This window comes from Lagopus muta, chromosome 1 (assembly GCF_023343835.1).
Source record: "Lagopus muta isolate bLagMut1 chromosome 1, bLagMut1 primary, whole genome shotgun sequence".
Classification (NCBI taxonomy): Eukaryota; Metazoa; Chordata; class Aves; order Galliformes; family Phasianidae; genus Lagopus; species Lagopus muta.
In genome coordinates, this window is record NC_064433.1 from 85,043,873 (window position 1) to 85,058,144 (window position 14,272).

The window sequence follows — 14,272 nt, forward strand, 5'->3', positions numbered from 1 at the left end:
GCTAAATGCATATTGTATTATAGTGTTGACTGTGGTCTGCACATAACATGGCAAACTTGCCGAGCTGACGGTTGCTTGGCAGGTTGTGATTGCTTCAGGCCTTTCTGCTGGTATTGAAGAGAACCAGCAATGTCAGTAAGGTGTTTTGACAGTAGCTGAAGATAAGATTTGTTCAGTTGGAGAAAACTGAAAACCTTGTAGCTTGAATTGCTACATCTCTTCTTGCTTCTTGGGATGGAGTATAAGACTATGGACATAGCTGATCTGGTGCCATAAACATGGAGAGAGTGCAGTTTCTCTGCCCCACATCAACAGCTATAGGGATGCAGGCTGTCAGCTTTGCCCTTGGACTGGGATGAATACAAGAAAGGCTTTGTACATTCAGCATTTCAAATAATAGCAGTGAATAAGTCTGTCTTGCATCTTAGTGAGATCCTTTGCTGTTTTGCTTTGGAAAAAGTTCTTATAATATTTTATTTTAAAAAGTAGAATATGGAGACATGACTGGATTGATAGGAAGATCATCAAATCATAGACTTACAGAATATCCTAAGTTGGAAGTGACCCATAAGGATCGTCAAGTCCAACTCCTGGCTCCACACAGCACCACCCGAAATATTCTGTTCTCAGCCTCAAAATGAAGGAAGCTTGAGTTCAGAGCAGTAGCTGGCAGCTGCCACTGATAGAACTTTTCCATAGTGTCATGCAAGGTGGGAGGTTGGCACTAGGGGTCTGAATATGCCATAATTATGGATAAGGAGTAATAAAAATAATAAGAAATAAACAGTAAAACGTTTGTTATAGAATTTAAAGGAGGAAAGCCTACATTATGAAAACCTGAAACAACGTTTACTTTTTCTTTATATCTTAGTGGAAAAAGTATGGAAGGGTAGAGAGATTTCACATTCACTTTTGGCAGTAGCAAGAAACTTCAGAGCTCTCCGCTCAGATCTCCCTCCCTCAGTCTGAAGGTATGCTTTGGCTTGCCTCAAGTTCCTTTCCATGGTTCATTTCAGGGGTTAGATTTTTAACCCTGGTTTTACCATGCTCTGTGTGTGGAAAAGCAGAGCAGATGTTTGAGTGCACATACCATACAGACAAAGCAGAAACAAGTATTTCCTAGAGCTCCTCATGTCCTCCAGTACAAATGGCCATCCAGGCTTCCTCCAGAGTTTGAGGAATTGTTTTCCCATCACTGCTGTTGTGAAGACATGTCTGTCACTTGTTCTACCTTTAGAAATTGTCTTTAAAAGAAAGCAGAAGTGGATTAAGTGGATTTTGTGGGCAGGGGATCATTCAAAACTGATTTGCTTAGACTTTTGCTTCTGATTTGTAGTTGCTGACCCAGTCTGTAACCATACTTTATTATAGCCTGACATTTAAAATTAGATAAATACTCTTGGTTTTCAAATTTGGTCCACAAATGTGTCCTCTATTTGCTAACTGATCTTGGCTGGATTTGAGCTTTCCCATTTCTCAGAGTGGACTGGGAGCTGCACACAACCTTTTGGACAATGTTCTGCAAGAGGCTTAGTTAGCTAGAGCGGTTTTCAGAAATGTTCGTGACAGATTCACATGGAGGCTAGATGGGGTTGAAGAATTTGTATATTTGGTTTTCTTTATTACAGGAATGAATATCTCTGCTATTTTTACTGGGGTTTCTTGTGGGTGGTTTTATTTCCCCCGTAATCTGCCAGCTCAAGCTTTTCATTTTATAAAATCATCTGGTTTTTGCACACAAGTAATTCAACAGTGGGAAGTTTTGTTAAATGTTTATGGAACATACCAGTCAGCACAGATAATCAGGTTTTTATATTATGATGTGGAACACTCTTCGCAATGCTGCATCTGGGAGAGGAACAGCTGGTGGCTTACAAGTTTGTAGGCTGATGAGGGCACCTGATGCGAAACCATTCACCAGTAGGTGCTGAGCAGTGGGACTGCAGAACCTCTGCTGTACTCAGTTGTGCACATCCCTCACTCATATTTCATAAATAAATTGTCCTTGTCCAATTAATCACTTTTGCTGGATACGCATTTGGTAGTTTATCTTCCTGTTTGTCTCTGATTGCTGTAGGTTGCAGAGTGCCTGACTCGGCTGTGGTCAGAGTTCTCTCCTCTCCTTCACTAACAAGTATTAGGGATACTTCACCAGGAGCTGCTTATTGACTTGAACACATACCAAACTACAACGATTCTGGGAAATTTCTCCTCTTTTTAAGTGGAAGAAACGAGAATAACCTCTTAATTTACTGCAGAGCTCCTACCCTTCTTTCTTCCATCTTTTCCAGCTGAGCGATCCCTTTCTGGAGACTGGTTTATGCCGCCTGCAGGCTGTGGCCTGGTTTTCTGCTTCAAATTCCTTACCAGCAGCTTCATTTTTCCTTTTTTTGGTAGGTAAGTGCAAAGCCTTCTGTGGTGTACCCTTTTAAATATCACAGGAATCATGTCGTGTCTTAAGAGATGGTCCCAAAGTCAGTCTACTCTGTCATCTGCCCACTAATTCTGCTTTCTGTTAGCTCAGTGTATTCAGTGTTGACATGACAGCTCTCATTCAGACCTGTATACATAATACAAGAGGCTGGACTATTCTGAAAAGTCAGCCTTTGCATGTCTGCTCACTTCAAGCCTTGGGAGGATGTTTCTCAGGGGGTGTGTTGGCTGGTTTGATGTCTGTAATGCAAGCAGGCAAGGCAAGCAGGAGCTGTCATTGTACATGCTGGTGTGGAAGGGAGATGGGCACAGTGAGACCTCTTGGAGGAGCTGTCCTGAATCACGCTGTGTTCCCACCAAGGTTGAATGTAAGCTTTCAACTATGTGTAGAGGAGCAGACAGAAAGCGAGCCCTAAAAATGTAGTTGTGGGAAGGTGTCTTTTTGTTGACGTTGTTGCTGATTTTAATCAGAACTTTAAGAATCAACACAAAGCAAAATGAGTCTGTGTGGAAGCAAGAAAAATGCTATGCAGCAATCTGTGGTTTACTGAGGAACCATATAGAGCATTTCTGTGGATCAACTCGCTAATACACCATCTGGAGATAGGGAAGGGAACCACAGGCACGCTCTTACTGAGCGGGTGACAAGACTGTAAGAAAGGACCACAGCCAGTGATTACCTGTAGGTCATGCTAAGGATGCTTGAGCTCCATGCCACTACTGGAAGCACTTTTGCATCCTCCTCCTCCCTGGGATGAGAGGTCATTCAGTTGCTGTGTAATCCTCTCGGGACCACTTGTGTGTGCACACTGCTGGGACTGCCCTTGCTCTTGCCCTCTTTCATCCAGTTGCTTGCCCGCATTACTGCATAAAGCCTTGACGTATGGCCGTACTCCTTATTGTTACTGCTTTTATTTCTGTTCAAACTAGGTCAGCCTTTCCAGAAAGGCATAGTTTCCCCATCTGGTAATCAGCTGTGGAGATGCAATCACAACTCCAGTTAACACTAACTCTTGATTTGTATTTAATAGGAGACTTTTGGCTAACATTTCCACCTCCTCTGATTCAAGACAGATTGTAGTTGTTGTTGTTGTTTGGGTTGTATAAATGACACCACCTGGTGAGGGGATCTCCTTAAGGAAAGGGCAGTCTTCAATTGTAGATGACTGTGACCTACATATTTAATAAATACATTAACATAATCATTAGACGTGCTGACAGCAAATTTGATTTTTCAAAAAATAAATTGGCCTTCTTTTCAGAAAATTCCAGCACTGGGGGGCATTTTTCATCCTGAAAGAGAAAGGTTTGAAATCTGTCTTCATGTTGAATTTAAAACGCAGGAAAACTAAACACACAGATTTGGAAATGGTGTGCAGCTGTTCCTGAACAGCAGCAACACCTCAGGCAAGCTGTCACTTTCTGTCCTACAACCTACTGTCATCCCCCAACCAGAGCTGCCTGCTGCAGGAGTATTTCCCACTGCAAAGTGCAGAGGTGAAGCAGTAGGGAGGGAGGGTGACAAGCAGCAAGGGAGAGCCTGAAAGGATGGGAAGTGAGCTGAAATTCCTGGAGTCATTCATAAACTGGAGCAGGAGAGCCAGCTAGCGTTGAATGTGGCAAAAACAAAATTTCCCAGCTTAGAATGATGGATATAAAAAATGCCTTTCCTGTCTCAGAAACAGCTTTGCAATTTTTTTTTTTTTTTTTTTTTTTTTTTTTCATTTGAGAAACAAAAGCAAGCGGATGCATATTATGTAGAACATCAGCCTGCTGATCCCAAACCAAATCAAGCAGTGGAAAGATAAGGCAGAACTGCTGCTGGTGCTGTAGCACACTTTGAGTAACCAGAAAGCACCAGGAAATTGCTGTGCATAACTACCAATACTTAAAGAATGACAACACTCTGTTGGATTCCATATGCTGTGCAAAGTCAGTCTGTGTCTGTCCTAGAGTGCTTACAGATACACTGGCATTGAGTTTTTGCTTTACCAGGAGGAGATGCCTGTCCCTGCTGTGCAGCTGTAACACCTTCGCATCTCTGCTGCTCACAGATGCAGGGTTGGGGAGAGTTTGGAGTTCTCTCCTGCTCTTCGCTCTGCCTCTCCCATCAAGGACCCACTCCTGCAAGCCTGATCAGGGATGTGAGTGACAGGCTTGATGTAAAGGCTAAGTTTACCCCCAGTGCTTTTTGCAAGTCTGAAATGTGTGGCTACTGTTTGTGAGCCTATGTGAGGGGGCAGCTGGCAGTGTTGTGAAGGGCCATGTTTGATCTGTTTCAAGCCTGAGGGCTGTGGATGGTCAGCACAAGCTGATGGACCTGCCCGTGATCAGCAAACAAAAACTGTCTTTATGTGTGCTCTTAAATTAACCCAGTGTTCAGACCTGTGCTTTTTTACTTTCTGCAAGTGAAAAATTTTGTGTTAATTAATAGCAAGTACTAATAGATTTTTATACAGAGCTTGGCTTGTTTTTATGAGGATATTAGCATTTTGTCTCTGCCTTTGATTGGGAAACTCTTTAAAACAAGACAGTTATTAGGTTCTTCGTGACATATTATGAGATGCATCATCAGAGTTCATGAGAGGAGGCCTGAAGGAGGAGGAGTCCTTTGTTTTTGTTAAGACATCAAGATCCCCTCAGTAACGTTTTGGTTCTTTAATTAGAGCCAAACACCGCTTTATAATGAGCAAAGATAATAGTAGAAAGCAAAGCCCTCCATTACACGTTTTGCAGCATGAATTTTGAGAATATAACCCTGCAAGTGATAAAGAATGATGTCAGCACTTGTGCTAGCAATGAGCTCAACAGCTTAACCAACTCAGTCTTAAAAGAAGTCAAACACCAAGCTTCCTGCCACTGTGTGCACAACTCCTCATGGCTAAGATACGTCATTTCTTTATGTCAAACTCACAGTCTCCATATCAATTTTCTAGAAAAAGCATTTTGGAAATTGTATTTTATTGTAGTGAAAATATCATTATGCTTATAGGTACACACACACACAAACAGGAAAGAAACACAGTATATACACTGAAATACCAAGAGTTGTCCAGCAGGTAGTTGAGTATCATCATTAAGACGTACCTGATCCCAGCTGCCCTGAGAGCACTGGGTCACACTGTGTGACCTCTGTCTTCTAACACCTGGTCACAACAGTATTAATCTGCACCGTATTCCACTGCTTTGTATTATTTGGGCTTACAGTGATTTCTGTAAACCTTTCTTTGACAGATTTGTGGCTCTGCTATTTGCTGCCCCTCAAGGCAAAAAGATACCGTGGAAGTGATCCAGCAAGGTTCTCCAGAACGCATAAAGAAATTGTACTGAAATCTTTACTTGCTTAGATAAATCAGCCTATAGTCAAGTAAGTAATTCTCACTAACACCAAACTTGCAAAAGTATCGTGTGGCTGTTGGCACATGTGGACAGAAAGCTACAATTACCTTTGTAAAGACAACAAGCATCTTGGACTTGTTTGCAGGTAGAAGCTACTGTAGATTGTTAGTGCCCTAGCCCTGATTGCAGTGTTAGTGCCTTAGCAACACAAATGTTGTGTCTAACCAGAGCTCCCACATACTTTAACAGGTGGTCAAAGCTCTCTTTAGAATTTCAAGATAAAATGCAGTTTCTGTACCTTGTAAGGTCCCATATCTATTCAGTTGCTCTAAAATGCTTCAGGAGAGCTGCTTCTGCTAGAGAAAGACTGCCCTGGCTGAGGCAAGTCTGGCTTTTTCTCTTCCCCCTAAGAAACTATTGCCATTCAGCAAATATGTATGCATATAAATACCACAGCTTGATTTTGAAACACAGTTCATGGTGGGTCAGTATTACTCTGTTCAGAAAAGAAAATGTAACCAATATTTGGCTGAATTCAACACTGAGTAAATACTAACTATGGTTTTAAAAAAGATGGGCACAAACATCACTGTAGTATTTTGTCATTAAGCTACTCATCTTTCTATTTCAGCAATCAAATCCATTCTGAAAATAAGCTGGTAAGGAAATACACAACAAATAAACAATGCATCTTAACAAATTGTCTATGTACAAAAAAGTCAATGTTGGTCACTTAACTTTTACACAACATTTGTATTATAGAAGACTTTCTGTGTCCCTGCTTGTGTGTCTTTCAGGAACAGCTGGAGTGCCACCCATCATGACATTATAACACTGTATTGCAGAAGTGCCCTGTTGTGCTCTAGTACCAGATGTGGCCACTGCAAGCCAGCAGTGACACTTACTGTGTGGAGAGAGCGTTTCAGAGGGCTGCAGCCTCAGCACTGTGATGTTTTGCTAATGCCAGGTGGCAAAAGTTTAATCAGGCAGTTGTGTAAAATAACATCTTTTCCGATGAGGTTACTTTTGTGTTTATGCTGGGAATGCTTTAAAATAATGCTAACACCCTTCTATCACTGTGCTTCTCTCCTACAAACCATTCACGTGCAAACCACATTCTTTCCACTAGCACCTTGTACTTGTGAATTCACTACAGTAGATTCCAGTGAGGGGATAAATGCCAGACAGGATTTTAAAGGTGCCTTTTATTTTTAGTTTGTGAACGTATCTTCTCTTTTCTGAGGAGATTTTTTTTTTTTTTGCCTTGGTGTACAAATTACCACTGTCCATTTCAGAGTTAATGAAAAATGAACTTTCATAACCTCTGCCACTTCTGATCACTTCTTAAAAATGTCACTTTATGCAGAGAAGCCAGAGGTAATTGAGATAAACAGACATCTGTACATTTCAGCCATTCATTTAGAAAACATCTGTATCCATCCATGCAATGTTAAGACTATAAGTAACTTTGCAGTTACATCTGAGCCCATTGCTATGGCAACAAGGTAGTCTTTATCTCCCACGTGGTCTCTACTGATTTCTTTTTTTTTTTCTTAAAGCAGCTTCCTGAAATGAAAAACAGAGAAGCAATGATTAAGTTAGTCTCTTTCTCTTTCAAGCTTTGGATTCAAGGCTTATATGAGACAGCCCTTTCTACTTTCCAGCTGTGGAAAATTTAGAAGCTGATCTGTCTCAAGATGAAAATATGAACAAGTGACATGGAAAAATGTGAACTGCAGTTATTTTCAATTAAGAAACAAAACAAAACTGTAGTTGAGGTCTTCGGAATACAGGGGTTGTGCTACTGTAGCTGTTTTTAACCCGATCCCAAGGAACTGCACTTCAGAATCTTTTAAGTGAACAGAGATATCTGTGATTTTCTTATTGCTATAGTGATAATACAGTTTGTAGGAGACCGAATGCTGACACTTAATTCCTTGGTAGTCTTTCCTAAGCTTGACTTTCATCAAAGCACACAACTCAGCTTGGTTAACTGTTCAGAACTGTATACCTTCTATTCTGATAACATGCCCACAATATCAGATGATAGTACTGCACTAGTGACCTGCTGGGTTAGCTGCCAAGTCAAGTCTTGTAAAATTGAGATGAACTAACATGCTTTTAAAAATTTCTCTTCTAAATAAACAGGTAGCAGCAGTACCTACGCTAAAAGAGTCAGGAAGGTTCTATTTGTGCTTTCAGGATCAAGTTGATGTCAGTGCTTCTCTGACACCCATTAACTGCAGGATTCCTCTTCACCACTTTTTAACCTAACTGCCTACTTGTGACAGTGATTAAATTAAGTACTTAAAAAGCATTGAGCTTCTTCAGAAAGTACAGATATCTTAACTTCTAGTTAAGTAGTTAGTTTAGTAGTTTAGTATCTAGTTAAGTCCAGTATTTCCAGGCCCATCTTATGAAAAATATAGTAATGTAGTAAAGGTTACATGAAAAAACATCAAAGGAATTATGCAGACAAGATATTTCACTCACATTTGATGCTGCCTAACAAACTCTGCAAACTGACGGTCCTTAGCGTAGAGCTCTATAATTCGAATTCTGTCCTGAATTTCCTAGAATACAAAAAAGAAATTTTAGGTACATAACAGAAATTAAAGTACTACTGAAACTATCTATTTCTTTTTCTTGGAAAATAAAACTCATATCCTTTGCTGTTTCAATGAGGAGACCTTGAAATTGGACAGTCCAGGGCTAAAATTCTTCTTCGTGCTATTTTTAAAAGTGGAGCACTTCAGTTTTGGAATCTAGTCATATTTTACTGTTAAAACCAGGGTTTGGATAGAATGTGACATTTCAACTGGCTTGAACAGAACCATTTCTTTCTCATGGATACTTTCCCCACAACCCTGGCTACAGGCTGGATTCACACCTCTCACAATTGCTTAAGAATCTGTGGCTTGCTCCTGGGTGTAAATCCTGTCTCCTCTTCAGTGAATCCTGGATACCATCTATACGACAAGGTAGGACAGTATAATCTAACTTGCAGGTTATACTAAGAACTAAGCTTTAAGAATCCTGTATTAAAGGCCAGGCAGTTCCAGATTTTTACAGCAATGATTCCTGCATGTCAGTTGGCATCAAAAGCTAAAGGCCATGTCTAGCACTAAAGCAAACCACTGCAGCCCTTGTGCAGTTACTTAAGCATTCAGCTCTTTTATCACGTGAAATTCATTACAAGTCAGAACACACACATTCCTGTCTGTATACCTGATAGGAAGGATTTCTTTCCCTGCTTGCTCTCTCCTCTTTAATAGTTGCAGCAGTCAGAGTTGTGCCTTATCTATCTAGAGCACAGATTGTTGAGAAAGACTGAGGCCTCAAATTGCAATTGTTCAATAAGCTTATTTTTCACAAGATCTTTTGATGGCATTATGAAAACAAGGTCATTTACCTCCTTAGTAAGCTCACTGTTTTCATAAATGTGCCTTATCTCTTCACTGCTGTAGTCGGTGGATGTCTCTGCACTGGTAGAACTGTAGGACGTTAGCTGAGGGTATCTGCGATAATAATGGCTGTAGCCAGTCGTATCACTTTCATACATGGGGTTGTATTTAACTGCGTTCTCAATGGACGAGAGGCTGTCACCCTGCCTGGGGGAGCAATGAACAAACAGTGAGCTTCTCTGCAGCCCAGAACGGCAGCAGACAGACTAAGGAAGCCTGGCACTTGGAGGTGCGCATAAACCCTGCTGCTGGTCAGCTGCACGACACAAGACTTATGATGTAATTGTCCTTACTGTGGCAGATGAGCTTTGTGACATTAGATGGTGCCACATACCCCTGTGAGTCCTCGGTGTCGCTCTTTGTGTACTGGTCTCGAAGGGTCCTTGCCAAGAAGAAGATAACAGCAGATGCCACCAGAAGGAATCCTGCCACAGAAGCAATGGCAATACCCACGACCAGTGGCTCAGACACATATTCTTCACAGTGCTCCCCTCTGTACCACCAGTTCTCTCCTACTCGACACCTGCAAAAAAGAAATGCTAGGAAATTAAACACCAACAAAAGCTGCAACTTTGATTAATATAAATGTATTTAATTTCTTCTTGTGATGTATCCTCAGTTAATTTACCTCAACAGTAAATGCCTTCACAAGTTTGAGCACCAACTTTTTTATTGTTATTGGCAACAGCCATTTGGTATCACTGAACTGAGTAAAGATAGGTAGAATAAGAAAAGGATAATGCATTTGTGGTGGCAAACTTGCTATTTAGAGCATCCTGTGATGTGGTACAACTGAAGTGGCCAAGAGGGCCAACGGCATCCTGGCCTGCATGAGAAATAGTGTGACCAGCAGGAGCAAAGAGGTGATCATCCCTCTGTACTCAGCCCTGGTGAGGCCGCACCTTGAGCACTGTGTTCAGTTTTGGGCTCCTCACTACAGGAAAGATGTTGAGGTCCTGGAGCGTGTCCAGAGAAGGGCAATGAAACTGGTGAGGGGTCTGGAGCACAAGTCTTATGAGGAGTGGCTGAGGGAGCTGGGATTGTTCAGTCTGGAGAAGAGGAGGCTCAGGGGAGAGAGACATCACTGCACTCTACAACCTCCTGAAGGGAGGTTGTGATGAAGAGGGATTTGGCCTCTTCTCCCAGGCAATGAGCAGGACTCGGGGCAATGGCCGCAAGTTGTATCAGAGGAGGTTTAGGTTGGACATAAGGAAGACCTTTTTCTCTCAGAGAGTGGTCAGACACTGGAATGGCTGCCCAGGGAGGTGGTGGAGTCGCCATTCCTGGCAGTGTTCAAGAGGCGTCTGGATGACGTGCTGCGTGATGTAGTTTAGTGCTTGTGGTGGCAATGGTGATGAGGAGACGGTTGGACTAGATGATCTTGTAGGTCGTTTCCAACCTTGTGATTCTATGATTCTATGAAGTATCTAGATTAAATAAAAACTCATGCACTGATAGAGCCTTGCAGGTAATGTATCAAACACTACAAAGGTAGAAAACAATCTTTTAATGCTATTGCAATGCAAATACACATGAATGTGTGTTAAATGAGAAAAATGCTCATAGTGTGTAAACTACAACAGTTAGGTAAATACATAAAAGAAATGACTAGAAAGAAGCTTGCTCCCAAGAATGAATCTTTGGAATTGCTTCCTTAATCAGCATTCATAATTTCTGCTATGCTGTGCTTTGGAATATGAAATCTTTAGATAATACAGACTTCTAAAATATACACACTTACTTAAAATCTACCAGTAAAAACAAAATATATTACATCGCATGTTTTTGGAACATTCTGTTCTAAAATCTCAAGGAATTACAGCCACTCACAGCAGTGAGCCTCATTAATAGAAAACATCAGTAAATTAAGTCTTTTGACCTAAATATCTGAAATAGTTTCTAAAAGCAGTAACTGATACTTCAACTTTTTTGAAAACGTCTTCCTAAGTACTGGCCAAAGCATACCTGAGCACATGTGGTTCCTGTTAGCACTATTATACAAATATGATAAAATTTATACCACTATACACATCTGTGAAAGTAACTATTTTCATATAGTAAAAAAAAAAAAAAACAAAAAAAAACATTTTATTGTTTCTCTTGTTAGCTGCTAAGCCCCTAAGATTAATTAATTTTCTTAATGTTCTAAGCAAGCCTTATTAAAATAAAATCACGTGAACTAATATGAGTAGTTATACTAATGTAAGTAACTATATAACAAATAATAACTAATGTAAGTAGTTATAGCTATCGCATTGTTTCAATTAATTCTACCTTTTGTTGATAGGTATAATTAATTAGTTATTAAAAACAGATTATTACATTGATAAACAGGGAAAAAAATAGTGCAGTATCAGAGAAGACATTTATCAGTACCTTGCACTATTTCAGTTACCTGTGAAACACAAACATCTGTTTAAACACATCTGAACCTTAAAAAGCAAAAAAACTGATCTGAAGCATATGTCTTGATGTGTCACATGAAGCATACATTATTTTTCCCAAATTAGCAATGCTTTCTTTCTTTATGGTACCTTTTTCTTAAGAAAGAGCACTGTATTTAATGTATCTATGCTCAACGAGGATGCCTTTCAAATCTGGATTTTTGTACTGGAGTCAACTAAAATGTTTTATGACATTATCTAACACTTTGCTACTAGAGAAACTTCTGGAGATAAATTCTGTCCTCAAATTCAAAGAAAGTGAAGTGAACAATTCAATATACGCCACTGCTACTCTTTTTTGTAGATAGCTTTACTTCCTGGCATTTCTGTTCTATTAAAGAAATTTGTTACTGTCTCATTTTTGAAAAGTAACATTAAAACTGGGACCTCCACTCAACAGTGTTACGATTGATAATCACTAGCATCTCACGTGTTACACATTATCGTAGGGAATTTTGCACGCATTTCATGGAATCCCAAGGACAGAGGAATGCACGTGCATCAAACAGAAGATGACCTACCTACATATGGCCCCTTGCCCAGGGCTGATGTCGCACTTGCCATCATTCAGGCAGAAGTTGGGTTGCAGATCACAAATGCTATTGCAGGGCAGCCCGTCGATGCTCAGGTAGCCAGGATTGCAGACACACTCAGCTTCCCCACTCCAGCGATTCACTAAGCATTCAGAGAACTCATTGCAGGCCTGGAACTTGCAGGGATCTGCTTGCTCTCCTGGGAACACCAAAAGCAGAAAATATTAGTAATAGAAGAGAACATTACTAAAGCAGAGCACTGTTGCCATTTTCTCAAATGACTTCTTAGTTAAAATAATCTGCCAAAATGCAGCAAGCATCCTTCCTGAGTTTCAAAGGGCTCTGCTAAGGTGAACAAACACAAGGAAGTATTCCTCTGCACAGTGCACATAAGTGGTATGGCTAAGACCACCCAGCAAGCCAACTGAAAAGGCAAGTATAAGAAGTGTTCTTTTTCTTACTGGAACACGACCTCAGATGTTCTCTCTCTGCTGGAACTATATTTTGCAAATGAGTAAAACACAGCTGATCTCCAGTACTTCTTGTCACAGAGAATATAGGCAGCACACAGAGAAGGGAAAGGAGACTTCAGGCACCCAGTCCCTACCTGTGAAGTGCCTTTGTGTGCAAGGAACACAAGCCTGTTGTATATCTGATGTGTTGCATACCAAGCTTAAGAGGGCTGGAATTAAATTTAATATCAATATCAAAGATTTTTCATGCTAAATAGACTGCCTTTATAGCAGAACTTCCTCAGAAGCACAGCTGCCATTTGTCAGCAGTGTTGTTTAACACAGGAACTACTTCCAGGTTGCTTTTATGATACACTACTGGCTAACTTGGACAGAAAGTTCCCTATATCACAAATGGACTAAGGGCCAGACACTATACTGCAATCAAACTCTGAGTATAAAAGTAAGTCATCAACTATTTTCCATGTAGATACCTCACAGTTAAACTGTGGTTACCTGGCTAGTTAACATGTGGAGAAATTCAAACCACATGTGAAAGTCGGCATAATAGAGATGGGCACCACTGTTCCTGCTGACCAGTCCTCCTCTAACTCCTCAATGAAAGTGCAATGACAATTATGCAAGCCACTTTGAATCCCATATTTCTATATGGGCCCCATATTGTTTGTTCAATCTGGGTCCCATTTCGTTGTTCCTCTCTTTAGTTCCGTAACAGACTTTTGTTTATTTAAACTCTGTGAAAGTGTGACCTGAGCTTTAGAAAAGCTCAGCTTGTGAAAAGGACTGGGAAATCTCTCAGCTGTTAGGATCCTAAATAGGTTGTTAAAGCAGAATCCCTTGCTTCAAAACTTACTTCCCTGCCATTTTTACCTGATTCCACATCCAGAGAGTATTTATCAATGGCCAGGTTCATGGTGTGATATGCAGTGTTGCAGAAGTCTTCCAGGATCATATACACAGCGTTGGTGACGTTTCGAGGCACAGGTTTGGCAAACTTCATTCGACTGTTCACCACAATGCTGCCATTTCTGAAGTTCAGGATTTCCAGATTCTGGAAGCCTGTTAGATTTGACTGAAGGTATGGCACCAGCTGCAACATAAGAGACATTGACAGAAAAGCTGAATCCTTGAATCTATACTCAAGTCAGTTGGTATCACATCAGGCAGTGGGAGTTTGAATTAGTTTATCCAAATCCCATGGCAAGGGTATTAAAACTCTTCCTGACTGAGGCCCATACTGGGATCTTGCCAAGGTCCTGAGTTCTTCACACCAAATATCAATTTGTAGACAGTTCCTAATCTACAGTTTAGATACACACTTGTATGGATGTACGTGGAGCTCTCTCTTGCCCAACACATATACATGTCATTTCAAAGGGTATTTCCCTCAAGCATGTTATCCTTTTCTATCTCTCTCCTTTACTCCCTCCATCTCCCATAGAAAAATATTCATTATACTCAGGAGAAGAGAATTTCCAGGTTAAAATTTGATAATTGTTCCTGTATTTCTTCTATGAGGCTTTGCTAGCCACTGACTATTTAGGAGAACAGTCCATTTACAAACGTCACATTTCCCTAAACTATCT

At 40.6% G+C, this 14,272-nt stretch overlaps 2 protein-coding genes across 4 annotated transcripts in view; both read right to left on the reverse strand.

The window, feature by feature from the left end:
* Positions 1–14,272, reverse strand: part of LOC125702206 (ABI family member 3 binding protein) — a 306,563-nt gene that overhangs the window by 209,713 nt on the left and 82,578 nt on the right. The window lies entirely within an intron of this gene.
* The window catches only part of IMPG2 (interphotoreceptor matrix proteoglycan 2), a 53,301-nt gene continuing 44,438 nt past the window's right edge, over positions 5,410–14,272 (reverse strand). For 2 of the 3 annotated variants that reach the window (XM_048965576.1, XM_048965590.1), the window contains 6 exons: positions 13,557–13,776; positions 12,202–12,412; positions 9,571–9,759; positions 9,185–9,383; positions 8,266–8,345; positions 5,410–7,338 (listed from right to left, as the gene is read on the reverse strand). In XM_048965576.1, coding sequence (XP_048821533.1) covers positions 7,326–7,338; positions 8,266–8,345; positions 9,185–9,383; positions 9,571–9,759; positions 12,202–12,412; positions 13,557–13,776 — 912 coding nt within the window. In that variant the 3' untranslated portion in view covers positions 5,410–7,325. The remainder of the gene's footprint in view (positions 7,339–8,265; positions 8,346–9,184; positions 9,384–9,570; positions 9,760–12,201; positions 12,413–13,556; positions 13,777–14,272) is intronic. The other variant, XR_007380570.1, reaches the window with a different exon arrangement.